The sequence below is a fragment of the Cyanistes caeruleus genome, chromosome 4 (assembly GCF_971803275.1).
Source record: "Cyanistes caeruleus chromosome 4, bCyaCae1.hap1.1, whole genome shotgun sequence".
In the NCBI taxonomy this organism is placed as follows: Eukaryota; Metazoa; Chordata; class Aves; order Passeriformes; family Paridae; genus Cyanistes; species Cyanistes caeruleus.
In genome coordinates, this window is record NC_141704.1 from 35,109,985 (window position 1) to 35,137,829 (window position 27,845).

Genomic DNA, 27,845 nt, shown 5'->3' on the forward strand with positions numbered 1-27,845 from the left:
GCCCGGCCTCGGCACCGCTGCCAAAAGCCGCCGCCGCCGCCGGCCGCCTCCTTCCCCGAGGATTCGCGGTGCCTTCCCGCTCGGCAGCCGCGTTCGGTCGAGGGCCGCGGCAGAAAGGCCGAAGGCGCAGGCGGCAGCCGACTTGCCCGGTCCGGCCGAGCTTGCCCGGCTGCCGGCTCTGGTGGCAGCGGCGCGTCTGCGGCGGGGGGCGCGTCCCTGTGAAGCGCGGGCTGCGAGCCGCGAGCGGCACCAATCAGCGGCGTGGCGGGAGGCGCGTGAGGCGGCCGGGCCCGCCCGCGGGGAGGCTCCGCGCAGTCCTCACTCCGGTCGGACCGAGCGCGGCAGCGGCCCCGGCCCTGCCCGCCCCCAGCGCCGCCCGCTGCTCGGCCGCGGAGTCTGTGCGGAGCGGGGGCAAATGGGCGGTGGGGAGAGGGAGGGGGACGAAAGCTGGGAAAGAGACACACTTCAGAACCCTGTGCTCGGTGCTAGCAACTGTGGAGAACTGCATTTTGGGGACGAAAAAGCAGAGCAGAGTTTCGCTTTTCTTCCCCCTGTCGCTTATGAAAACGCAGTTTGAGGGTAATGAAGGAGAGCGAGTATCCATCGCGGATCCTTTTGCTGAGAATCAAAGAACTTAAAAGCAAGGCCACGGGGTCGTTTGGAACTGCCTGTGCCTTTAATGTCTCCGACTGAGACTTCCGTTAGCGTAGCTTTACCGGAGAACACGACGTACCGGTTCTCGGAGCATTGGTTTTGGCCGTTAAGACTAGGGACAGCATTTATTTCTTAAGCTACTTCTCCTACAGTGTAAACATAAGAGGGCTTCTTAGACTTTCAAGGCAATTATGTACACCATCGGATTCGTTGAAGCAGATGCAGGATGCAACCATTTATAGCGAATATTGCAAAACGGGCTGCCCTTGAGTTTTACGGTACCATTACACCGCAGTTACCCATATCCCCCCTCCCCGGGCACCCCCCCTCCGAAAACCAAAAAATAACGGGATAATGAACGGGACAGGTAAACACTCTCTCCAGCATCAGCTCTTTTGCTGAAAAGGTGGGTGGCTCTTAAAAGAGCCTTTGGGTTGAAAATGTCAGACGAGGGACGCAGAAAGCGCCTACTTGGAGCTGGTGTACTTGGTGACAGCCTTGGTGCCCTCGGACACGGCGTGCTTGGCCAGCTCGCCGGGCAGCAGCAGCCGCACGGCCGTCTGGATCTCCCGCGACGTGATGGTGGAGCGCTTGTTGTAGTGCGCCAGGCGCGACGCCTCGCCGGCGATGCGCTCGAAGATGTCGTTGACGAAGGAGTTCATGATGCCCATGGCCTTGGACGAGATGCCCGTGTCGGGGTGCACCTGCTTCAGCACCTTGTACACGTAGATGGAGTAGCTCTCCTTGCGGCTCTTCTTGCGCTTCTTGTCGCCTTTCTTCTGCGTCTTGGTCACCGCCTTCTTGGAGCCCTTCTTGGGCGCGGGGGCGGACTTGGCCGGCTCGGGCATGGCAGCAAGCGCAGTTCCCTCACTCGCTCTCAACACTGCGACCAGCAGCGCCTCGGCCTCGGGAGCCGCCTTTATAGCAGCGCTGCCGGCAGCGCCGCATCGCGATTGGCTGGGCCTCGGCTCCGCGCAGGGCGCCGGGATTCGCTATTGGACACGACCCGAGCCGCTCTCCCATTGGCCGTCGAACAAGTCCTCCCTCGCAGCCAATCACAACGGGCGCTGCCGCTCCGGCCCAGTTGTATATAATGCAGGCGGGGCTCCCGCTCAGCGCTCTCTCGGTGTTCCCGGCTTTCCTGAGCTCGCTGCTGCCGCTGCTGCTGCCGCCGGTGCCGCTGAAGTCGCTGCCATGTCCGGGCGCGGGAAGCAGGGCGGGAAGGCGCGCGCCAAGGCCAAGTCGCGCTCGTCGCGGGCCGGGCTGCAGTTCCCCGTGGGCCGCGTGCACCGGCTGCTGCGCAAGGGCAACTACGCGGAGCGCGTGGGCGCCGGCGCCCCGGTGTACCTGGCGGCCGTGCTGGAGTACCTGACGGCCGAGATCCTGGAGCTGGCGGGCAACGCGGCCCGCGACAACAAGAAGACGCGCATCATCCCCCGCCACCTGCAGCTCGCCATCCGCAACGACGAGGAGCTCAACAAGCTGCTGGGCAAGGTGACCATCGCGCAGGGCGGCGTGCTGCCCAACATCCAGGCCGTGCTGCTGCCCAAGAAGACCGACAGCCATAAGGCGAAAGCCAAGTAAATGCTTTGTGTGGCTCATCGTGAAACAAAGGCTCTTTTCAGAGCCGCCCACATTCGTCATAAAGGGTTGTGTCACTGCTGTTTTAGTTCTTTACTGAAAGGAGACTGATACGTAAGTTTGTATTTTCTTTAACTCTTTAATTATGCTCTTCTCTGTTTCCTTCTCCCTGTTCCATGACCGAGACTATTTACTGCTAGTGTCCTTTTTCTTAAAAGAACTTTGGTTTTTTTCACCGAGATTTTTTGTCATTTCATGACTTTTTAGATTTCTGAATTTTTTTTTTTCTCGACTAATGTATTGATATTTTCAATGTGTTGACAGTGGGAATTAGGAGTTTTATAGTGATGTGGATATCACTTGTCCTGGTCAGCTAGCTCTAAGTGCTCTGTTCACTACGTGTTAGAGGACATTAGAGACTTTTTAGCAATCTGGGTTGTTCCTGTTTCCTTTAAGAGTACTAAGGAGAAGGTAGTCACTGTTGTACCATCGTGTTTCAGAGAAGGGTGAATGGGAAAGGAAGCAAAACTTGCAGATTTAAACCCCTAAATAGCATAACATGGTCCTGGTGGTAACCTTGAACAGATTTCTCAACAGGAGGCGTGTTCCTAGCCTCGGGCTCCTGATTGCTCCACTTTTGGTGCCTTTTAACACTTCACATGAAGCTGTCCCACCGGCTTTCCTTAGCAGGATTGCAGAGCACTGGGAAAGGTTTCAGGCAGGTACGAGTTGCCCGTGTTCCCAAGGAGCGGCTGATGTGATGTACCGATACATTACCTGTGATGGTCACTGCATTACACTGGAAAGAGCACAGTCTCTTCCGATTTCGTTTTTGTGGCACTGATCACTGGATCCACGCCCTCTGCTCCCTGTACTACGGGGAGTTTCGAGCCGGCATTTGTTTTTGGGAGAAAGAGTCAGCCTTAGAAAAGCTACTGGTATTACAGTGGGTCACAGCGTTCCTTTTAATTCTCTGGTGCTGTCCTGCTGGCTTCTAATTTCCTTCTGGCTTTATTTGGGCTCCTCCTGGCTTATTTTTCTTTATTGCTCATGGCTGCAGAAGCCAGCAGCTTCTTGGCTTCATGAGTGTTTGCCTTGCAGTTTGTGGTACTGCAGCAACAGGAGCAGTTTTCAACAGGGCCATGTCTCTCCCCATCTCCATCCTCCAGTACAGGGAAAAGTAGACGTGACTAACATCTGTGACCTGGTGTTCACTGAATTTAATTTCCCTAAAACTGAGCCAGTGATAAGCTCACCCTTCCACAGGGGAAGGAGGTCTACATATGTTTGTTCCACATAACAAAATTGTTTTCTGCATCTTGGATTCTAGAAAACAATGGGAAAGACTTCTAAGAAAAACGGTGTGTGCATCACCTCGATGTGTGACTGGAATAAAATCCTAGTTTGTTTCTCAAGAAACTTCCAACAGAACGATTTTGTGGGTTTATTTTCCTTACAAAAGAATTCTCTGGTATTAAGGGTACAGTGGTAATAGTCAAGAAAATATATGTAATTAACAATTATTGTTGTCATTCCCCTCATTTTTTTCTGCTAAAGAATGTGCTTAGTCATTATGTAGTTGTAGCTTTGAGTTACAAACGTGGGAAATAAAGCCAGAAAATAAAGATAAGGCTACGTGAAGTCTAAATTATGAAGGGCTGCAGGACCTCAAAGGTGTATTTTGCAGCCAGACACTCTTGTGAAAATGCTTTAGAGATGTGGTTTACCAAAATTGGGCTAAGAGGGCAGAACTGGTTTGAATGTATGTCTTTCCTAACAGCTGGTGTGAACAAGGGCAGCCTCCTTTGATCAGCACAGATGGCCTTCTGGGTATTTTACAATAACTTGTTTATGCAACACCAGACTGGGAGAGGAAGGTGAAAATGGGAGAACTTAACAACTCTTTGAGTGGATGGATTTTTGGGCAGGGCATTACTAAGCCCCCCATTCTGCCCATTGATGCCCTCTCCCCCTGCCACCCTCTGTGCTTGAGGGCAGGAGTGTGAGAGCAGTTTGGAATAGCAGGATGCACTCTGGCACCCGGCTGTGCCTTTAAAAAAAGGAATCACATACGAATTTGTGGTTGTTTGGGTTTTGTTTTTTTTTTTTTTTTTTTCCTTAGTTGTGCGTTTTGCAATTGAATCTTTTGATTTGGGCACGTTAAGGAGGAGAGCTGGGCTGAAGCTGAGTTATCCCATTGCTGCATAAATACAGCAGTGGGGGAGTGTGGGAGGTGAGTAACAGAGTGGCTGGTTCCCACCAGGAACCATCATTTCTCCATCAACAACGAAATCCTTTGTGTTTGTTGATCAGGCCATGACAAGCAGATATTTTCCTGCTCCCTGTCCTGGGGTCAGGGATGGTGATTTAAGGACTAATCTGCCTCTGGGAGGAGGGTGGCAGGAAAATGAATCCACAAACATCAGAGGTTTATGTCCAAAAAGGAGACAGAGGAGTCCTTTTATTTTATTCAAATAAAGGGAGAGGCCATGGGGCATTCCTCTGAGGTCTCTCAATTTTTTATCTTACTTTCTGAATTATCTTAATTTCCCAACCACAAGTCCCTCTCTCTTTCCCCATTGGCTGAGGTACTTGAGAGGTACAGATTTCCCAGAACGCCTGATACCTAAGATTCCCCTCTAATATATAACACTCCCTCTTAATTTTTAATTCTTATGGAATTTATGGTATTTCCCCAGTGTCTCTTTCACCTTTCAATATCCAGTTTCATTTACCAGCAAACCTACAGTTTGTTTGTAAAGGCTTTGTAATCTTTTTCGATTCATCAATCATTGGAATCCATCCCCATCCTATTGTTCTTTTTATATCTCAGCGCTAGTTTCATCTATCAGCAGACCCACAGCCTGTTTGTAAAGACAAATCCATCATTCCTCTCAAGGGGAAATGGCAGGGCGGGGTAACACAGGATGGAGCAGGACTTCCCAGTGGGAATGGGTGTGTTTCAGCTTTGGAGCTCAACAGGTTGTGCTACTCTGTGGCTTCCACCAACACCCTGAGCTGCAAGAGGCCCCTGGGAGCAGCAGGGAAAGGCAATGAAAAGGCTTTGATGTCTCCTGGAAGGACAGAGAAGGGCCCTGGATTTTTAAATCCAGGAACAAGATATTTCCTCTTCAGTTTCACCCCAGCCTCCAGTTAAAGTATTTTTTACTTTACCGTTGTCAGGGTTGTAGGGTGAAGCAGAAAAGTAGACATTCAGTTCAGACAAAAGCTGTAAATTAATCCCAGCTCCTTTTCAGTTTCCTGGTGTTTCCCCTTGTTCTTTATCCCATGCCATTTCCTGCTGAGAAACGTGAGCTGCTGTGGTAAATCTGAAGTACAACACATACACATCTTATGAGGCTTTTCATGACATGTAAGTATCACTTAAGGCTAAAACTCCAGCAGCTGCATATGCCTGTGAAATGTGACCTTTTCACTTCTTTCATGGGGGTTCTAACAGTGATTTCAGAAGCCCCTGAATGTCGAGTAGAACAGACTTGGATAAATTTGGCATGCTGAGCCGGCTCAGCTGTCTGGGCACCCAGGTCTGCCTGTGATGCAGTCGGTCCAGTCTGCTGCTGCTTGGAGCACAGGCTGAGGCATCTCTGTTTAAAGATGGTTTTTGATGTGTTGAAAGATTGGAGTTATGCCATTCTCATGGCATTTTTTGTCCTCTTTTCTAATTGGAATAACCTTGCTGTGTCCCTAGAGCATAAGGAAAAAAAACAAAAACAACCAAAACTTGAACATGTGGAGTGTTCAGATTGTTTATTGTTGCAGTGGCTGCTATTTGCCACAAAAGGAGAAGAGGCTGAATACCAGAGATGTGTGCATTTCTTCTGATACTGCACAAAAGGAGGTTAATGTCCTTTCATCTGTTTGAAGTTCACATTTCAGATGTAACACTCTATGTGTGCTCTCTTCTTCTTTCAGGAATTATTTCTTCCATTTTCCTATGACTTTTGCAAGTAAAAAAATCCTTATGTAAAATAACTAGGAGTACAAGCACAAAAAGGCTGTGGATTTTATGTGGGATTAAATTCTGATCTGTTCTGTAACTCTTTTCAATCTACTTATTTTCTAGTTGTAAAATCCATAATGTTCAGAATTGCTTCCTGAGATTTTCAGTGTTAAAAATGAAAGTATGAAGTTATTTGAAAAATACCTTCTATCGTTTTTGACAAGGAGTGCTTTTGGAACAACCTCTTCGATAGCACTGCAGTCAAATAATTTGGTTCTTTGTAGCCATGAAGGAAATCTAACTGAAAACACCCTTTCCACCTACATAGGCCTCTAGCTCTGTGACCCCAGTCCCTGAGGAAAAAGCTGTCTCTGCTCCCTGTAATGATTCTTCTTCCCCATAGGTGTGTGAGCTGGGAAAGGAGAAGTTCCCAGCTGCATTCCCATCTACCTTCAGCCCTCTCCTCCAGTGAGATTTGTGTCATGTCTTGAGCTGTGTTGTTCTGTGAGTGGCACAATCCTTAGACCGAGTTTAGGAACATGAAGTCTCAATTTCTTTCTTTTACTATCCAACCCGGGCAGATTTTCACCACTGGCCAAAAACATTACATCAAGGTGTGTGTAACACCAAATATTTTTCCCTAGCTGCAGTTAATGCTTTCTCATGCAACTGTAATTGTTTTCAAATATAACATTTCCTATTTAAAATGGGAAAGAAAGCCTCTGAGAAACTAACACTGAAATATTTTCTTTTGGGTGTCTGGTAATTATATTCTGTGGCCATTAAAATAAATTATTTCAGGTTTGAGAGCAGATATTGCTTTACTTCATTAATAAAAACAAAACAAGCATTAAAAAAAAACCAAACAAAACCCCGCCAAAACCAAAAACCCTCAAAAATCCCACAAAACTTCAGCAGAAAATTGCTAAAGAGAGTCTGTGATTTCACCTTTTGATCCAGGTGTTTGGCATCTATTTCTCATTTCTGATACACTGTTCAGTGAGTTAGCTAGAGAATACAGATACAGGTTTCCCCAGATGGTGTATTTCACTATCACAGAAATAAAAAGAGAGGGTGTTTTCTTATTTAAACATAATGAATGAATATAAATTTTACTGTGGGGATGTTTGTCTAGAGGAGAAATATGTTCTCCCAGGAGTGATATTGACTTTCTTTTTCTAGTAAAAATGAAATAGGGCAAAATTTTGTAACTGGTTATATTGTTCTTAAGTATTCTCTTTTTTTTCCTGGTTATTTACTACAAGATTAATGTCACTTTGATCATTTGAGACGCAAAAAGTTGCTGATAAAATAAAAGAAGTTTTGACAAAAATGTTTGTATTACCAGGTGTGAATATTCCCCATATTTCAGATGTTGTGAATCAAGTGGTGCTTTGAAGGTAAACATGGAGGGTAGATTAAAAGACAGTATGAAGGGCCTGTTTATAGATTGTGCTTTCAAGCACTTCTCAGTTCTGAGAATTGTTTGGATTAATAACTTTGCATTGGATGATCAACAAGTTGGAGCCCTAGGGCACATGAGCTGATGGCAGTGTAAATTTTTTGATTAAAATAATGTCACAAACACAGAACAAGTTGAAACTGGCAAGACAGAAGCAGAATAAAGCTGGGCCAGGGGACCAAACCCAAAAAATGAGATAACTTCAGGAGGAGGCCAGCCTTGTGACCAAAAAACTCAATATGATGTCAAGGGACCACCATCAAGAATTAAATTATTGGATTTGGGGATTGGGTGATGGGTGTCACAGACATAATTTGGGTTGCAATCTGCTATAGGGGGTTCCTCTTTGAAGGCACTCAGCTCTATCTCCTCTGCATACTGGATAAAGAAACTATTTACTCAGTGAATTGGAAACTGATCTTCCAAGAGGAACCTAGGGCAGGAAAATTGTTAGAGGGGGCATCTGCTTAGTTCCTTCATGTTTTGGTGGCAGCAGCAATAATACCTGCTCTACCAGGGTGTTGTATTTGAACATCATGCCCTGTTACTGGTGCTGGGTGATGTCATCTGGGTAGGGTGTCTTTACAAAGAGGACTGCTCTGAAATAAATAGGAAAGAACAGTAAAGAACATGGATTATGGAATAATAAGCTGTCATATGATTTTATACTCACAGTAGTTGCACTAGTGGTTTTGAATATTCATCCTATAGTGGTATGAAATTTTTAAGATTTGTTGTTTTTGCTGAGCTTTAAATCCTACTACTTTTACCTCTGGTGAAAACAAGTTCAAAATTTCTCCATGGTAGTAGCTCTTTGTGAGTTCAGGGGCTTTGTGCTCAGCCCTGTTAGAAAAATGAATTATGTTACAATCAGATCTAATGTCAAATGCTATGACCACATTGTAGCCCCCTAATATTGCCTTATCATTCATACTGAAATTAAAAGAAGCAATCAGCAACATTTTGTTTTCTCTTTAGGAAAGGGTTTCATAGGCCTAGTAGTAATTTCACACACTGAAACAATCTATTAAAAAAATCCTCTAAATTTCTGTGACAGCTTCTAATGAAGGGTGCAGCATGGAGCACACAAACATAGGAAAGGCAAAACCAACACTTATGAGCTGGGAGGCCAAAAGGCATCACTGAGCTCAAACTTTAAATCAGGCAGCAGGGCTTTCCCATGATAGCTGTAGTTTCCACTGGGGTAGTTTTACACAACTGATTTTACAGAATAGCCACAGAAAAATTCTTCTGGTGACCATATTCAATTGTCAAAATATGAGCACTTCTTTGTGCTTTTCTAGTGACCCAGGAAAACTTGAAAAAGCCTAGAGACTGGAATATACAATGGTTCATTAATCTTTTAAGATATTAGACATACACAGACACTAAGAATAAGCAACCTGTGTTTCAGAGTTTGCACTTAAGCACTTGGAGAGATAGCAAAACACCATTTCAAGCTTCATTTCAAAACATCATTTCAAGCAAAACACCATTTCCCTATTCCAGTTACATTTGGAGAATGCCTCTTCCTACTGGATATGTTGAATCCAATCTGAGAAGTCCCCATAACACTTCAAACTGAAATGAACATTTATTAGGTAATAGGTGACAGATTTATGAGACCTGGTGCCTGTCTCATTACCTGTACTACCAAAGAATATGCAAGTCAATACTAGAAAGTTTGCTTTTGTGATTCTGTGGTGTGGAGAGGGCCCACAGCAGGCTGAGGGTGAGATGAAAGAGTTAACAGAAAGAAGAAGCCAGCAGGATTCCTGTGTGTCTGTGAGAAGAAGAGAAAGAAGATAAAGGTAGAGGAAAACAAGGAACATCTGTGCTGCGAGGAACACCATGGAAAAACAAGGTCTGTATTTTGGATTTTTGGGGATATTTTCTCAAAACAGTGCTTCCACCAATGGAGTTGAGGGGTGGTGTGGTGATGGCCAATGGAATGGTGTGCACTATTGGGTGAGAAGGGGATAAAAACGCTGTGTGCAGGCACAATAATGGCTGGATGAAGATTCTTATGGATCTGCTTTGTGTCACGTCTGCTCCAACAGCGGTGTCTGGTGACGTGAAGCACAACAGACCCGTGGGGACGGACGGGGGGAGCAGAGCCCTGCAGGACCCAGAGAGCGGCGAGGGGAGCAGCCAAAGGGCTCCGGACCCAGAGAATTTGGCATCCAGAGTTGGAACTCCAGGTGAGCCACGGGGAGCACAGACCAGTGAGGCCTCTGGCATCTGGCATATTTACCAGGTGAGCCATCGGTTAGAGGAAAATGGGCTCGAACTTATCAAGAGAAGAGAGCACAGTTTTGTCTGCATGGAAAGCTTTGCTTCAAAGCAAAGGTATTAAAATTACAGATGATGCTCTTCGTAGCATGTTACTATGGGCTAAATCCCAAAATTTGTGCACTGATGTAAATACAGCTTTTTCCCTTAGACAGTGGAAAGCCGTTGGGGACAGACTGTGGGATGTGATCTCGCAAGGGGACAAAGCAGCTGTAAATTTAGCTACGACGTGGAGACAGCTTTATGATGTTTTAAGAGAGCGGAGGATGAAGCAGAAGGTGGAACGAGAACCAGGGCAAGGCACGGGAGCTGGTGGGCAACAACAGATGGCTGAGATTCAGTCTGGTGCTGTGCCCCTCCCTGGGGGACAGCCTGCGGGAGTCGCTTCCGTGGGGGCTTCATCAGGCTCTGCTGATGGGGGGACCGAGAGGTCATGGAGCAATACCCCCCGATATTTGTCTCCGAGAGACCGCGTACAACCAGTGTATCCTTCTCCTGCACAGCAGGAGTTAAACGCGAGGCGCAAACACCTTCCTCCTGCCTGGCACTTAGCAGAGCTGACCTTGAGAGAGACACAAGCCCAGCCGTCTGCCCCCCCGCTTTCTTCTAGGTCAGATGAAGGAGCAGAGCTGTTGAGAGTCTCTCCTCCATTACCTGATTCTAGCAGAGAAGATGATGAATTGCCAGAGATGAGAAACTCTGGTCAGAAGCGTGGATCTGCTTCTCATAAATCTTATAGTAGATCTAAGCTTGCTGCTCCCTGGACTTTACCTTCTTGTGAAGTGTCTGTGATGCCGCTCAACCCTGCCCAGTTTTGGCAATCTGTCAAGGAAAAGGCAATGGAGATGTGTGATGGGGACTTAATAGAAAAACTAGGTCTGCCAGCAACGACCAATGCGCCGAGCGCTGGTACAGATGTTGTTAGTAATGATCACACAGCCTTTCCTGCTCCCAGAGCAATTCCTAACACAGGACAGAATTATACACATAAAGCATTTTCCTGGGGATTTGTTCAATCCCTTCTGTCAAAGGTCACCCAATTTGGTGTTAATTCTCCTGAGGTAATGCAATTGGTTCATGTTATTAATGTTTATAGGCTTGCTCCACGTGATATAAGACACCTTGCTATGATTTTGTTTGAACCTGTACTGTATGATATATTTCAAGATATGTGGAGGGAGTTAGTTGAGAGTGCTGCCTTAAACAATATGAAGCTCCCACAGCAACACCCCTGTCATGGGGTGGGAGCTGATGCCTTGATGGGCACTGGGCCTTTTGATGACCCACAGTTACAGGCCCAGTGGGATCCTTTGGTTTTGGCACAGGTTCAACAAATAGGCATCAGTGCTCTAATTAAAGCAATGGAGCTGGCACCTCCAAAACAGAAATGTTTTACTCCCGAAGAGCAAGGACGGGGAATGGCACAATGCCCAAAAAATAATGAGCAAAAGATGAAAGCTAAAACAAATTTGAGCTGTAAGACTATTTGCAATCGCTGTGGTAAATCTGGACACTACACTAAACAATGCAAACAGAAAGCTGTTGCAGGGAAACTGGAAGAAGAGCACAAAGCAGGGTGTGGGGACAAATACGCCAACAACCACAAGCTCTCCCAGAACTGAAAAGCTGTCAATTTGTGGAAACTATTCAGGGGTCATAAGGGGCTCCACAGAGGTAAATACATAGATATACTCACCATGTACACAGTAGCTATTGCAATAAAACAAATATACAAAGTTCCTCTTGATGCCTATAGTCCCATAGGACACAGGCTGAGTGCTTTTCTGATAGGGAGATCAAGCAGTATTATTAAAGGTATTTATGTACGTTTAGAGATTATTGATGCTGATTACCTGGGACAAATTCATGCTATGGTATCTGTTAGTGAACCCCCTGTTATCATTCTGAAAGGTACTTGCATTGCTCAACTTGATGCCTTTGTGAGTTGTGTTCCAAATACAGTGAACCGGAGTGGTGGCACAGGAGGTTTTGGATCTACAGGAGCACCTCGAGTATTTTGGACTCAGAAAGTGACAGAGAAATGTCTGGAAAGAACATGTGTCATCACAGCCAAGGGACATCATGCAGAGACTATAACAATAACAGGTTTGATTGACACAGGAGCAGATGTAACTATAATATTGCAGCTTTACTGGCCTCAGACGTGGCCTCTTACACAAAAGGGTTCTGGAATTATTGAACGGGGTGGTTCAACTGCAGGTGCTCTGTCTGCCATTGAGATAAATGTAAAACACCCTGATGGCCAACAAGCCTAACATCAGGCCTTATGTTGTTTGTTCCCAATATAATTTGGGGGGGGGAGATTGCTTATCTCAGTGGGGTGTCAAAATCACTACGGATTTTTAGCAGGGGCCACTGGGATGCAGGGCCTTAAACATCCAGGCCCTGACATGGTCTGTCTGGGTCAGTCAGTGGCACCTCACTATTGAAAAGCTTGCTGCCCTGCAAGAATTGGTAGCAGAGCAGCTGCAAGCTGCACATACTGAAAAATCATTCAGCCCATGGAATACCCCCTTTCTTTTCATAAATAATAAATAAAATAAATCAGGGAAATGGAAACTTTTGCATGATTTGCGACAGGTAAATGCTGCAATGAGTTACCAGAATACCTGAATTTGGTCATTTTAAGTATGTTTATGTCACAGTTGACACTTTCATGCAATGGTTGCATTAGCATTTACAGGAGAAGCAGCTTGTGATGCTATTCATCATTTTTGTCATGCTTTTTCTATTTCAGGAGCTCCATCACACATAAAGACAGATAATGGCCCAGCCTATGCTTCTCAAAAGCTGCAAATGGTTTTCTGTATTTGGGGCATTGATCATTCTACAGGTATCCCCCATGCCTCTATGGGCCAAGCAATCACTGAAACAGCACATGGCGTTCTTAAGCTCCAAAATGAAAAACAGAAAGGGGGAATGCAACAGGAACCCCCTCAAGTGAGATTAGATAAGGCAGTTTATGTCTTAAATTTTTAAAGTCCCTTGCCTGATTCACAGTTGTCTCCTATTTTCTATCATTTTTCCTCTCTGAATTCTAAACAATCAGACCTTGGTAGAAATACTAAGGTGTGGGTTAAAGATTTACTTACTGGAGTGTGGTCTGGTCCCATGGAATTAATAACTTGGGGAAGGGGATATGTTTGTGTTTTGAGAGACAATGGCCCTGGTTGGGTTCCTGCTCTCTGTATCAAGCCTTACCTAGAGCGTGCAAAAATGAACAGGATGGATGGTCCTACAGTCAAAGCAGAACATGTGGATGACACTGGCTGAGACCATACATCAGGATAAGTTGTGTTTGTGAATTTATCAGGTTGTAACAAATTAAATCACAGGAGTGGTTTAGATTTTAAAGAAAGAATTATTCACTTATGGGTGGATGAATAATGGGAATAGTTAAGTAGTTTCTTTGTAGGGTGGGCCATCACTGTATGGTTAAAAGCATGGTTAAGAATTGGATTGTCAATTTTGCTGGTGATTATAATTGTTGTTTTGTATCTCCCTTGTTTGCCTGGATTTCTGCAAAGGGCTCTGCAGAAATCCTTGGCAGCTGTGTTTGCTGCTCAAATACAAAGAAAATAGGGAACTGTGGCTGAAGGTCAGATGAAAGAGTTAACAGAAAGAAGAAGCCAACAGGATTCCTGTGTGTCTGTGAGGAGAAAGAAGACAAAGGTAGAGGAAAACAAAGAACATCTGTGCTTCGAGAAACCATGGAAAAACAAGATCTATCTGTATTTTGGATTTTTGGGCATATTTTCTCAAAACAGTGATTCCACCAATGGACTTGAGGGGTGGTGTGGTGATGGCCAATGGAATGGGGTGCACTATGGGGTGAGAAGGGGATGAAAACGCTGTGTGCAGGCACAATAAAGGCTTGGATGAAGTTTCTTATGGATCTGCTTTGTGTCACGTCTGCTGCCACAGCAACACTGTGGTCCCTCTACGAATTAGGTATTTTCAGAAGTTCACAATATATAGTGGAAATTTAGGATTATTCAGATGCAGTTTGAAACTGATAATGGCTTTGATCTGCATCTATGGTGGTATGTAAATATCCAAGAATATCCGAGAATGACAGGGAGTGACTCAGCCTTCAGTTTGAGCCTAATTAGTAGCTATGTAATAAAGTCTGGTAGCTTACAAAGTCAGGCTAGAGGGTCTAGTTTCTTAGTATTTAATGGTTTTACTACAACTAGTGACAGATAAATGCAGAAAAAGATAAGTAAAAAAAAAATAAAATATTAATCTTCACATGTTTTCTTATTTGCAAGGAGAACTTAAAGCAGTCATGGGGAGAAGCTAGGCAAGTCACTGTAAAAAAATCACTTTTACAATAGAATTATAAAGACAAATGGGAAAGATAAAGGAGATGTTAGAAAGTACTTCTAAGTTATATTTATCACAGGGCGATTTTCAAGAGGTTAAGGTAAATGTCACTTGTCGCTACATAAATTCTTTTATTTTATAGTGTGCTGTACTCATCTCGCCTGCTAAAAAATAACCCCAACCCCAAAAACCACAGAGGCTGAGCGCCATCAAGTGGTAGATCTTACTATAGCAATGTTGTTTATTAATGGATGAGTATCCATTATTAACTTCAATTCACTCCTTACTAAAAAATTCCAGAAAGATTTCTATCCTTCGGTTACAACGCAATACATCTGCTAATTCCCTGAAGACCCTGATATTGATGAAAATATTAAACAATATCTGTATTGTAAATATATCTGCATCAACACATGCAATACTGAGACCTGCAATAGTAAGGTTTTGTTCACATATAACGTTATTGAAAATTCTGAAAACCATAAATTAAGGAAAGCACCACCTTAAAAAAGAACGAAATACTCCCAGCAATATAAAACCATTTACAGATATAAAAATTTTAACAAAATAATTACAGCCTGTAAAACCCAAAAAACTATGAAAAACTAAAACGCCAAACAAAAAAACCGTTTAAGTTAAGGATTGCAAAGTAACTCTAAGGTTTCTTACTTGACTGTACAGCTCTTTTATTGAAAAAGTGGCTGGCTCTTAAAAGAGCCTTTGGGTTAAATGGTATTTTGAGCAGGCGTTTACTTGGAGCTGGTGTACTTGGTGACAGCCTTGGTGCCCTCGGACACGGCGTGCTTGGCCAGCTCGCCGGGCAGCAGCAGCCGCACGGCCGTCTGGATCTCCCGCGACGTGATGGTGGAGCGCTTGTTGTAGTGCGCCAGGCGCGACGCCTCGCCGGCGATGCGCTCGAAGATGTCATTGACGAAGGAGTTCATGATGCCCATGGCCTTGGACGAGATGCCCGTGTCGGGGTGCACCTGCTTCAGCACCTTGTACACGTAGATGGAGTAGCTCTCCTTGCGGCTCTTCTTGCGCTTCTTGTCGCCTTTCTTCTGCGTCTTGGTCACCGCCTTCTTGGAGCCCTTCTTGGGCGCGGGGGCGGACTTGGCCGGCTCGGGCATGGCAGCAATGGTTTGACTCCCGGAACCACGGAAGTGCTCGGAGATCAACCCAGAGGCGAAGTGAGGAGCGCGGCTGTGCGCCACTTATTTATAGCTGCTCTATGCAAATGAGCGGCATTGACCGCGCGCACCCTCATTGGTCAACCAGAAAAAGATGTCATCGCTCCCAAGCAGTCGCGTCTGATTGGTCAGAATTGGATTCGCCTTCTCATTGGCTCCCTGTGCAAGACCTACTTCTCAGCCTATCAGCGAAGGGACGAGATAGTAAAGCGAGAGCCGATCTGGGGAGCGCCGAGTGCCTGCTCTGCTGTGCTGTGCTGTGCGTTCTTGTCCGCGGGGAGTGAGCGAGCGAGGCGAGATGTCCGGGCGCGGGAAGCAGGGCGGGAAGGCGCGCGCCAAGGCCAAGTCGCGCTCGTCGCGGGCCGGGCTGCAGTTCCCCGTGGGCCGCGTGCACCGGCTGCTGCGCAAGGGCAACTACGCGGAGCGCGTGGGCGCCGGCGCCCCGGTGTACCTGGCGGCCGTGCTGGAGTACCTGACGGCCGAGATCCTGGAGCTGGCGGGCAACGCGGCCCGCGACAACAAGAAGACGCGCATCATCCCCCGCCACCTGCAGCTCGCCATCCGCAACGACGAGGAGCTCAACAAGCTGCTGGGCAAGGTGACCATCGCGCAGGGCGGCGTGCTGCCCAACATCCAGGCCGTGCTGCTGCCCAAGAAGACCGACAGCCACAAGGCGAAAGCCAAGTGAGCACCGAAGAATAAAGGCTGCAGACCTTCATCCAGAGAAACCCAAAGGCTCTTTTCAGAGCCACCCACAAGGTCCTAAGAGAGCTGAGTTATCTAAATGACAGCGCGCAAACCCTTTTGTATTAACTACTCAACCCGTGTTTTAACTTATTTTTTATTTTTGGTTGGATATAGTAGCGACGTTTTCCATATTTTCGTTAACAAAAGTCGTGCCAAAACGTCCTTCTCCCCATGCAAGTTATTCCAGGTATGAGATATTTTCCTTTAAGTTCTTTGGGAGAACACAGGGGACACTGTTCCTTTAGAGTTCCTGTCCCTCCCCCCTTGTCCGCCTCTTTCTTCTCCGAGTGGCTGACACAGTTCCAGCGGTAAGAGGCGTGATCGTCTTCGGGGAAGGGAGGGGGAAGGGCAGCGGGCCGGGATTTCCGCTGGCCAATCCTTGAGCAGGGCGGGCTTTTTCAACACTTAAAGCTCTTTCTCATCGGGAACAAAAGGATTGGCAGAGATCAGGGCTATTTCTGTGTCAGTAAAGAAACCCTCCCTTCCTCCCCCCCAAACAGACAAAGGCATTTACGGAGATACTTTATAAGAAATAATTCAATAGATTAGACATGGCTCAGTAGTAGCGTGCCTGGCAATTGCATTATTTTGTTATAAAATATATATTTAAAAAAAAAAAAAACATACATCCGATTTTTTTTTATATCAAATCATTACAAAAACATCGTTTCTCGGTAGTCAAAGTAATCACCCGGAGGAAAGACAAAAGTCTACACTTCCCTAAAGCCGCCGCGCTCTACCGCGTTCTTTAGGCTCTCTTTCGGTAATCCTAGGGAACAAAAAACACAAGACACAATTGACCTCTTGACGACTTACGAATTGGTGGACCCTTGCTGCAGGTTACGGACGACCTCGGTGCATCAGCTCCTTTAGGGAAAGTGTGGGTGGCTCTTAAAAGAGCCGTTGGATAACAAAGTATGTAGAACAAAACTCTCCCGGTACAATTTACTTCTTTTTGGGCGCCGCCTTCTTTGCCTTGGCCGCTTTGGGTTTGGCCGCCTTGGGCTTGGCCGCTTTGGGCTTCACCGCCTTCGCCTTAGCCGGGCTCTTCGCTGCCTTCTTGGGGCGGCCTGCCTTTGCGGCTTTCTTGGGGCTCTTGGCCGCTTTCTTGGCAGCTGCAGCCGCCGGCTTCTTCGCCTTCTTGGGGCTCTTCTTCACCGCCGCCGCCTTCTTGGGCTTCTTGGCAGCGCTGGCGGGCTTCTTAGCCGCCGGCTTCTTGGGCTTGGCCGCAGCTGTTCTCTTCCTGGGGGCTTTTTCCTTCACTTCTCCCGGCTTCTTGTTGAGACGAAAAGAGCCGGAGGCGCCGGTGCCCTTGGTCTGCACCAGGGTGCCCTTGCTGACGAGGCTCTTGAGCCCCAGCTTGATGCGGCTGTTGTTCTTCTCCACATCGTAGCCGCCGGCGGCCAGCGCCTTCTTGAGCGCGGCGAGGGAGAGCCCCTTGCGCTCCTTGGAGGCGGACACGGCCTTGGTGATGAGCTCGGTGACGCTGGGCCCCGCGGGCTTGCGGCCTTTGGAGCCGCTCGCCGCCTTCTTCGGCTTCTTGGCGGCGGCCTTGGCGCCCGGCGCGGGCGCATCGGGGGCGGCGGTGGGAGCGGTCTCGGACATCGCGACTTCCTCTGCGGAGCGGGGAACACAATTGGGCTGGCCCGGGTCAGATGCTCGTATTTTTAGAGCGGAGCCGAGCGGTGATTGGTGGCTTGCAGAGCCCGCCCCGCTGCACGGCCGGGGAGCCCTTCGGTGTGCTCGATTTGTGTTTCTTTGGACTAACAAAAGTGTATTTTCCTCGGAATTTCTGCCACCAAATCGCCCGGTTTCCCCGCTGAGGGGGGAGAAGAGCAGGTACTTGCGTTCGGGAGAGTTTCCTGCGGCAAACACGCGATTTGAGTTAAAGGAGAGCCGATAAATCCCGTGTGCTGCTGCTGGAGAGACCTCTGAAGGGAGAAACTTTTGTTTTTCCTTGCAAATTAAAAATTTCCTTTTGACATAAATGCCACAGCAACGACTCAGTCTTATTCTTTAGAGGGTTTTCTTGGGGTCGAAGTTGAAATCTGACGATTTGAAGCTATTTCCAAAGTTTAAATTGATTTTGAAGAGGAGGAAGTAACACAAACTCCTTTTTCAGCTCTGAATATGGATTAAGAACCGGTTCCTTTGACCATGTGTTTTACCTACTAAAACGCTAAAGTCTAGTGAAATAGTGTCTCGTACAACCTCCTATTCCGTTTTTTATAGAAACATAAGCGATTTTGTTATTATCTGGAGCTTTATGAACATACAGTTGGTTTATTTTGTCTTCCTGGAATTTCAGTACGAGGGAGGCAAAGTTACTCTGCTGCCCTATGTGGGGTGTTTTCTTTTTGTTTGTTTTCCATACGAATTTTTCTACCGATTATTAAGTAAATCAAGCTATTTGCTTAACGTGTTCCATTTTATTTCGAAGTATATAGTCATTTAAAACCTTAGGTTACAAAACTGCAGCTTTGTAAAAGAAAGCAATCTCCTAAACTTCTGTTGTTTATGGAAGTTATCTTTATCTCTGGTAATTTAAGATTTGCAAGGACTAGCATTGCAGTTTAGTAATCATGCTCTTCATTCCCAAATAATGTTATCTTCTTTTATATTTTCTCTAAAAGTAGTAGAATTTTCAACCATGTTACTGTTTGGGTTTTTTAATGTGTCTCACACAATATGGCTACACAAAGGTTTAGCTAAAGCCTCTAAATAATGAATCCTCTTCTCACTCTAAATAAAACCCACCTAATTATTATATGTGCATTTTACAGCAATCACTGGAATAAGGAAATATTTTTATGACAGAAACTAGAGCACTTTGTGATAACCCGAGTTTTAACAAGGGGAGAGGTAGGCCGTAGGTCATTCCTAAAGAACCAGGAAGGACTCAATCCATACTGATACCTGCTGGAAGATGGTGTAATATGCTGAACAGAACAGAGCTCTGGATTAATATTTCATTAATCTGTAACTGATTTTGGGAAAAAAAAGTATATTATTCATTGCCTTTTGTAGTTGTTTAAGAATCACAAAGACTACACTACAGCAAGCCCTTTTGTATTGGTTGATATAACATATCCGAATACAGTATTTAAGTACCTATTAGCAACCAGTAATTCAGACTGCATGAGTATATAGCTATAATTCTATTTTTGTGTCATGGTTTCATTTATTAGGGCTGTTTTATAAATGCTAAAATATATAAGATGAGAGATTTAGCTTGCTGTAAAATTGTGGTTTAGGGAATGTGAAATTGCGAATAAATGCAATGAAGTGAAAAATTGTGACCTCCACCCCATAATGATAAAATACCATAAAAAAGGTTCAGTAAAACTGCACCTGAGCTCTGTATTGCTTTAACCGGAAAATAATTGAGAAGAGCTAATCAAATTGTGACTTTCAAGGTCCTGTTTGGCAACACTATGTAACACAAGGTGAAGATACAGGGATTAAATGGAGTGGATGTGGGCACTGCAGATATACCTTCATATACTGCCAAATGGAAGGAAAATGTTTTGCAGCCTTTATTTTCTATATGTAAAACTATGAATGAACCTTTCCACTGATTTGGCTGCTTAGTGTATGAAGGTAGCAATTGCTGGGAAGATATGAAATTTAGCAGTTGCCTAGGGGCTTCATTGCATATAGACACAGGAAAAGCACAGACCGTGAGCAAAATGAAAATTTCCTTTTTGCTTATTCTTGTTATTTTGAACGCGTTCACTTCAGTAATCTTTACTGAAAGAAATGTAAATATTCCAGCTCTCATTTGTGGCTTCACAGAGTCTTCATTCACATTTGCTGGTGGCAAAATTGAGGTGGCTAAAATGGTCACTATCCCAGTTTTCTGCCTGGCTTTTCTCCCAGCAGCTGCTACCCTTTCCTCATTTCCAAAAAGGACTGGTAAGCATATACATGTCAGCTTCTGGTCTCCAGTTATAATCTAGTAACTTACCTGAATTAACTTCAGAAATTTAATGACAGAGAAGCTATGTTTTCTCTTTATTTTATGGTTTTGCATCGAAGAGATAAACCAACTTTACTGATGTAGAATTGCTGCTTGGAACACATATTCTTCTTTGTTTGAAAGAAATACATGCAATAACAATATTTTGGAAAGTTAAGGTGTATTTGGCAATTTTAAAAAGAGCTGCTCTGCAGTCAAAACAGGTAGTTAAAAAAGAATGAACAGATGTACTCAGGCAGAGAAAACAATGTGGGGAAAGATTACCTAAAAGGCAGAAGTGGTTCTACCTTCAGCTGAGCAAGTGAAGAAGAAATATAATCCTGTTTTACATATAGGATATTTTGGAAAAATATCATTGAGAAGAGACTACATAGAATGTTACATGCAGTTTGGTTTTCCCAGTGAGACTTGAGGAAGGCAGAATTCATTATTTAATAAGAGAAGGAAAGTAATATCTGGATCTCCAGAGATACTTCTGGAGAAGGCACCACTGTAAGGTCTACTTCATCCGAATTACTTCAATCCTTCTCACCTTATGGCCACCTCAGCAGGCCACAGTTCATCACAAACCTGCAATCTGAGCCCTCCCTGCAAGTTGCTTCCCTTTGGATACCCAAATCTGTCCAACTTTTGCAGTTATCATTAAGACCTCCTGCCGTAAGCAAGGAGGCAGAGGAACCACAGCCAAGGGCTGGCGCTACACCTGAGAATTATCAAGCGTTCCCATCTGCAGTTTAGGACCTGCCAATACTTGTTCCTATGAAAATAAGCTGTGGGTTATATTTAGGTATGTCTGCGTTAAGGAGAGGTAGCACAGTAGCTGTTCCCAAGCAATTTTGTTGGGAGGCATTAGCATGAGAGCCAGCCACACAAATGTGGCTGCTGGGCTGCTCTGCCTGCTGTAGCTCAGTGCTGTGGTCAGTCATTCTTAAACAGCTGGAGGAAGCACAGCTGTTACACCAGAGCCCCTCTCCTTGCTTCAGATGGCAATTTCCAGAGAGATTTAGGTGAGGGCCTTTACATTATGTGCTGCATTCCCACATACACGTTCCACAGGAAAAAGGTATAAATGCTCCCTGCAACCGTGATTACACTCCTATTACAGTGTTACACCCATGCCTTACTTGCCCTCAGTGACATCACCTTTCATCTGAGTTTCAAATGTAATAATACTTGTGTGATCCAACCAGCCAGCACAGTTTAGCAACTTTTAACACTTAGCTAAGGAATTTTAAAGTGAGACCTACCAAACTACAAACTTGTTGCAGCTCAGCAGAACAAGCCTCTGCCTATATAATACTAATGTGTCTGCTGCTACTGCTTCTAGGGCCCCTAAGTATCATGAGGTCATATAAAGCCTTTTAAATTCAGGGTATGGGTGAGCATCTATAGGGAGCAGTACAAATAGGGCAGGGCAAGAGATGACTGTCCCCAGACTCAGCTTCCTGGAATGTTGTACACTCCTCCCCGTACCCTTGGTTAAGGGTTGGGGCACCTGTTGTATCCTCCCTTCTTCATTGCCTTGGCATGTAATTTGGCAATTGAAAATCTATAGTCTGAAACCTGGATCTAGTTAGGAGGCACTGGGAAGGAAATCCTTCCTGGGAAAGCAAAAAAAAAAAAAAATAGTCAGCAAAAATGCAGGGAGCCAAAACCTTTCTGAGAGCAGCTTATGATGAAAAACATACGGACTTTGTTCTTTACTCTGTGTGTGTTTATTAGCTTAATGCATTTTTTACTTTTTTCACACACAATTAAAAGGTCCGCAGTCAAATATCAAAGAATGTAATTATTTATATCTCAGAGTAATTTGGTCTTCTAAAACTAATCCAAGCCACTTTAAAAATTGTGTTCTGGACCACCCTGGCATGGTTTGAATGTTGTCATCAACGGGAGACTGGGGACACCTCAGGCCCTTAGACAAACTGTCCCTGAACAGTGAGCAAAATTAACAGAAGCTGCATCAGCTATGACTCCCTGAAGAAATTGTCTCCTCCTGAATTGAGAGTGTCTCACTTTGACCTGCATTTAGTAGTGAAGTCCACCAAGGAAAGGGGACCCCACGCTGTGTTTTCATAGCATCCTCTCCATCAGCAGAGAATCCAGGCTGCTCCGACTGGTGAGCAGCTCACACGGAGTGATGCTGAGAGCTCACTCTTCCTCCCCTCAACACTGCAGCACTTCTGTGTATTTTCTGCCCTCCACACTTTCCTGCTTGTGTGGAAGTGCTGTCTGTGACTTCTGGTACGCAGGAGGGAGCAATGTGATGAATCTAAATGTCACTTCCCACTCCAGCCAGAAACGTGTTTGGAGCCGATGGAGGGACAAAGCGTCCTTGGACACATCGTGCATGCACAACTGGTCTGCAGTCTGCTCTCTTCCTGGATATTGACACCTCAGACACTGATGTGACACCCTTCCAGGTAAATTTGGGTTGGCAGGCAACTCATTTTTTTGCCTCACAGGCACTGACAGTAGGCACATTGGAGGCTAAGAGCCAGAGCGCTGTGAAACACACCACGCAAAGCTGCTCTCCTTAAGTGGTGCTGCCTTCCTGTTATTTGACAGAGGTGTAAAGCTGAAGCAGGCACTGGCTCTAGACAAGGCTGTTTGTGCCATCTTTATAGAGCAGGAGTATTGCATGTTAGCATTTGGGAGCTCATTCTATAGGCTGTTTTCCCATAGAAGGGAAGAGGAAGGTTTTGAAGACTTGTTCACCTTGTGTTGTGCTGTAGTTCATGCTTCTATAGTCCATGGTCTGGTGCCAGAGTAGCTCTGCCTCAGGTCAGTATGTTCTCTGGATTGCCAGGGACACTGGAAGTGCTGGCTGCTGCCTGATTTTCCCTGCAATGTATTAATGAGGTCAGCAACTTGTCACTTCTGCTGTCATACAGTGAAGAAGTCAGGCACCTGGCTTCAGAGACCTGTGAGACTATATATATATATATATATATATATATATATGTATATATATATATGGTTTGGACACATTCAGGAAGAATGTACTTCATCTATTTTGCCTGCAAACTGCCTTGGTCCCAGAAAAGATTTGCTTCCATAATGAATGTATTTAAAATAAACCTTGTTCTTTCTGGCACACATATTTTCCTGCCTTGGAACTGAAAATGCCATAAGGATTTTGTTGATTTGATTTTGAAATAGGGAATAAAGCAACAGCTTTAACTTTTGTATGCTGTTTGGGTTAATAGTTTGCAACATCTGACATTTAATTACATAGTTAAGAAGACTAGCACAGAAGGCCAGCACTGAGCAGCTAGGAGCAGGGATCAGCAAACATCCAGCTGTATAGAGGTGGTAAGTAAAGAGAAACCTGCTGGGGTTTGGGTTTGCTCAAACTGCAGTGAGACATGTGCAAGGAAACTTAATAGCTGAAATTACTCAAAGCTGTTGAGAAAGAGGCCTGGTGATCAGTAAAGGGAACATTTGAGTAATTTTAATGTTAATAGTCCAAATCTAAGGCATGGTCTTTTTAATAAAAAAAAAAAAAAATCACTTGGATAAAAATAAAGGAAGAAAGAAAAAAAAAGAAATAGAAGGAAAACCTAAGCGGAAGAAAAATTGAAATCTATTCTTGTTTTATTAATTCTTTGGAAGAAAACAGGTCTTGGCATGCTTGAGTACATAGAAAGGCTTTCAAGGGTTATCACTGTCAGCCACATCAGTGGATGAAGACAGGAATTTTTGTTTGTATTTAACACTAATGAAAAAAAGTAGGTTCTTTATCTTCAAGTCTGTTTGAGATTAGATTTATATTATTTTCATTTTACCACATGTGCTTAATTTCCCTTCATGGTAAATGGTCTTATCTTTAGTTTATAGTTTTGTCTGGGTCTTTTGGGTTGGTTTTTGTTGGGAAGGTAGAATTAGAAAGAAATTATAAATGTGACTTTGTAGCCAGAAAGGCTAAGGAAGAAATACAAATGATAGTACGGTTTGAATAATTCAAAGAAACCAACCGGGCTGGTATGCCAGAACACATTCTTTCCTGCAATAAAACCAAGCTGAGACCCCTCATCCCAGCCTTATAAGGAAAGGTCTGAAGGACCCTGAGATAACTAAAAATATGCAAAAATAGCGATTTCTATAGGTTGTACACAAATGTTACTAAATTAGTATACTTAGAAAGATTGGTTAGTTAAGGAATAGAATATTCAAAGGTATAGGTTATATAAGTAGTGGTATAGAAGAGCTCGGTCTCTTTTTTTGCTCTCTTTTTACTCTTTCACTCTCTTTTCACTCTCTTTTTTTGCTCTTTTTTTGCTCTCTTTTTGCTCTCTCTTTTGCTCTCTTTTTTCCGGGCTCTCTTCTCTTTTTCACTCTCTTTTCACTCTCTTTTTTCTGTCTTGCTTGCTCTTTTTTCTGTCTCTCTACCTCTCTACCCCACGCCCTGAAATAAACTTCTAACACTTAACTCGATTATAGAGGTCTTTGCCGTGTCTCTGACCGTCCCCAGAAAGCGTCTCCTACAGATTGGCGAGCCAGGCAGGAGCAGATCGTTTTCTTCAGCTGTAAGAGACCCTCATGGACGGTAACTAACACTTATCTATCGTGCCTGCCTTCCCAGTACCGTGAGCAAGGACCACGCTGCTTAGCAGCGAGTTGGGCCGAAGCTCTTTAAAGTTGCAAGGGGAGTTCCTGAGTCCAGAGACGCTGAGGATCGGTGTCTTTTGGAGCTCTGGGAGACTCAGCCCCGGGATTGGAGCACAGCGAGGTGCCTGGCACCGCTTGGTGCTGTGCTGGAAAGGGGTTCTGAGCTCGCTACAGTGTTGCAAAGCAACAGCTAGAAGCGGAGCTTGGTGAAGGAACCCGAAAAGCAGCGTCTGGAGCCGCAGCAGGGGAGCCTGGCCAGCCCCCACGAGAAGCTGGGATTGGATACGCTGTTTTCTCCGGTACTGAGGTTAGTGCGCACAAGTTTTAATCATGGGACAATCTTACTCTATTCACGACAGAGACCTCTATAAGCGACTAAAACATTTATTACGCTCTGAGTCCAATAATTTACCGAAACAAGAGCTAAAAGATCTTTTAGAATGGACTCTACTTAACTTCCCCAACGCTGACCGTTCAGCTGTATTTACTAGAGATTTTTGGGACACGGTCAGTATTAAACTCTTTAATAATATCTCACACCGCGATATGACAGCCGCGCAGATGGTCCCAGCGTGCAGAGCCCTTGTAGAACTCTTTCATAATAAGCAACAACCATCAGTGCATGTCGCGTCGGATCCGGTCCCTACTACGCGTTTGTCCCTGGCCACGGAGACCCGAAACGTGGCCAGGCCCGTTCCGGCCCCCCGAAACTCAGCGACTCCGGCATCCGCAGTTCCGCGCGTCCCTTCCCCACCCCCCCCAGCCCCCGTGATTTCGCAATCTGTTCCGGTGATCCCATCCCCCTCGGCAGACCCTGCGGCCCCCGCCCCTGCTCCCCCTCCCCCTCCCGATACTGTTCCCGCCCCCAGTGTGGCAAGCGGCGAGCTCCCCGCTCCCTCCAGAAACCCCGTCTCCGCTGTCACAACCCCCGCGCTGCCCACCCCCGGCTCTGCCCTCGCGGTGCACCCCGCCCCTCCCGCTCCCGTCACCGGTGCGACCCCGCCCCTTGACTCCGCCCCTGCGCCTCCGCCCAGCGATGTCATCGTGGCTCCTCCCCCCGTCGGTGCTGTCGCCTCAACTCCACCACCCCTCCTCCCCACCGGAGAATCTCCCGCTCCTCCCCCGCTGCACCCTGCGGCCGTCATTGCGGCTACTGCCTATATTCTATCTGCGTTACAAAACCACACTTCAGCCTCTTCCTTAACTCTTCCACTACCTCCTGTCACCGCGGAGTCAGCCCCGCCGGCAGCAGCGGGTCACACCCCGGCCCCTGAGCCGACACAGACCACTGCTGCCTCGAACATCTCGTTGTTTCATTTTTCTCCGCCTCCCGTTTTGCCGCGACCCGTAGACGTTCCAGCCTCCGCTGTCCGGTCCACCCCGGCCGCCTCAGCTCCTTCTGCTGTTTCTCTCTGGCCACCCGGTCCCGAGCCGCAGCAGGTCCCGGTTCTGTCTGCCACGAGGGCGGCCACCACCGACCCTGCACCGGAACTTACACAAACGCAGTGTCAACCACAAGTTTCCACACGGTCACAAAACACCGCGCTACTCCCGCCAGCGTCTAGTCCTGTGTATCCCCCCGATCCTCTACCAGACCCGGCTGTAATATCACCAAGAACTGCCGCTTCGCTGTCAGATGCCCCCGCGTATTACAACTGCGAGCAACTAAAACCTGCTTCCCTGCCCCCGGCCGTGCCGCAGCTCCCAGAGGCTTATTCGCAAGTGCAGCACCCCGTTCTGCCCCCTGACCGTCCCCTATCGCAGCTACTGTCAGCCGACACTACAACTACAACGCCGCCGCTACACCTGGCTACACAAAAGGTACAAAAAGAAAGGGGAATTTCTAACTCACTATCTGCATTAATAAATACAGGAGAGACAGTGAACTATTCTATGCATGCAACAGCTAATCCCCTGACTTTACCACTTCAAAGTGAGATTGTAAAATCCGAAGCTCCACTACACATAAATTCCCAACAATGTTATGATGATAGCCAACATACAAACTGGCTGGAAGTCAAAAGACAAATTTGCAAAGAAGAAAACATAAACCCCCTAGCAATGCCGGTGTTATTTAGTCAGCAGGCGGGCGGTCCAAGAACATGGACAGCTATTCCACCCCAGGAGATAAAAGAACTGCGAAAAGCGATAAAGGACAGTGGCATTTGCTCTCCATATTTTAAACAACTACTGAAAAGTACACTAGAAGAGCATACTCTCACGCCCAATGACTGCAAAAATCTTGCTAGCATCACCCTTACAGATTCGCAATTTATGCTATGGAAATTGAAATGGAAGAGACTACTCAGAAATATATTGGACAATTATAGACGTAGTAATGATCCAGATTTGCGTGCTCTCACCCTGTCAAAGCTCACAGGTGAACCTCCAGATGACCGAAATGAAAAAGCTTATAACCTTATTAGCCAAGAAGCCTCTGAGCCATTCACAACATTTGTGGATCGTGTAATTCAAGCTGCTGAACGCCAGTGTGGTGATGATATAGCCCGTCCAATTATGATACGGGACATTATCGAAAATAATGCTAATGCCGAATGTAAGAAGGTGATCAAAGTCCTGGGAAAAGAAAAGCCAACAGTGCCAGAAATGATAGACGCTTGTAACAAAATAGGAAGTCCACAACATGTAGCAGCAATTCAAGCAACTGAATTGGAGAAAACCTTAAGAGAGAAGCTGGAAAAAGCTCTTTTAGCACAAACATCACAAGCTGCAGTAATCGCGGCTCAAGCAGAGGCACGAGATCAAAAGCTCACTGAAACCCTACTGCACATCGAAGTCTGCTGAAACCTCCACACCAGCCAGTGACCCTGCAAAAAAGAGCCAAGAAGCAGACGCCCAAGCCTGATCTACGCAGAATCTTCAAGAAGAAAGTGATCTACCAGAAGCAGCTCAAGAAAAAAAAAAATGGAGTTCTGTCGTTTACCCAAGTGCATGTTGTTTTTATCTTTTTGTTTTAATCTGTATAGTGATAATTGTAGTTTTAATAGCTATACCTTGTAT

At 45.7% G+C, this 27,845-nt stretch overlaps 4 protein-coding genes across 4 annotated transcripts; 1 reads left to right on the top strand and 3 right to left on the bottom strand.

Annotated features, from left to right (window-relative positions):
- Positions 1-657: 657 nt before the first annotated feature.
- Positions 658-2,307, bottom strand: LOC111930709 (histone H2B 1/2/3/4/6). The gene has a single exon (XM_023928853.2). It carries the CDS (start codon positions 1,500-1,502, stop codon positions 1,122-1,124), a length of 381 nt encoding a protein of 126 aa, XP_023784621.1. The 5' UTR covers positions 1,503-2,307; the 3' UTR covers positions 658-1,121.
- Positions 2,308-5,985: 3,678 nt separating this feature from the next.
- LOC111930699 (histone H2B 1/2/3/4/6) lies at positions 5,986-15,427 on the bottom strand. The gene has a single exon (XM_086887677.1). It carries the CDS (start codon positions 15,425-15,427, stop codon positions 15,047-15,049), a length of 381 nt encoding a protein of 126 aa, XP_086743803.1. The 3' UTR covers positions 5,986-15,046.
- Positions 15,428-15,785: 358 nt separating this feature from the next.
- Positions 15,786-18,222, top strand: LOC111930653 (histone H2A-IV). The gene has a single exon (XM_086887676.1). The coding sequence runs from the start codon at positions 15,786-15,788 to the stop codon at positions 16,173-16,175; it is 390 nt and encodes a 129-aa protein (XP_086743802.1). The 3' UTR covers positions 16,176-18,222.
- LOC111930617 (histone H1.01) lies at positions 16,313-17,839 on the bottom strand. The gene has a single exon (XM_023928723.2). It carries the CDS (start codon positions 17,837-17,839, stop codon positions 17,180-17,182), a length of 660 nt encoding a protein of 219 aa, XP_023784491.1. The 3' UTR covers positions 16,313-17,179.
- Positions 18,223-27,845: the final 9,623 nt, after the last annotated feature.

Coding starts and splice junctions, on each gene's coding strand:
- LOC111930699 (XM_086887677.1), bottom strand. CDS start 15,427: ATGCCCGAGCCGGCCAAGTCCGCCCCCGCGCCCAAGAAGGGCTCCAAG.
- LOC111930653 (XM_086887676.1), top strand. CDS start 15,786: ATGTCCGGGCGCGGGAAGCAGGGCGGGAAGGCGCGCGCCAAGGCCAAG.
- LOC111930709 (XM_023928853.2), bottom strand. CDS start 1,502: ATGCCCGAGCCGGCCAAGTCCGCCCCCGCGCCCAAGAAGGGCTCCAAG.
- LOC111930617 (XM_023928723.2), bottom strand. CDS start 17,839: ATGTCCGAGACCGCTCCCACCGCCGCCCCCGATGCGCCCGCGCCGGGC.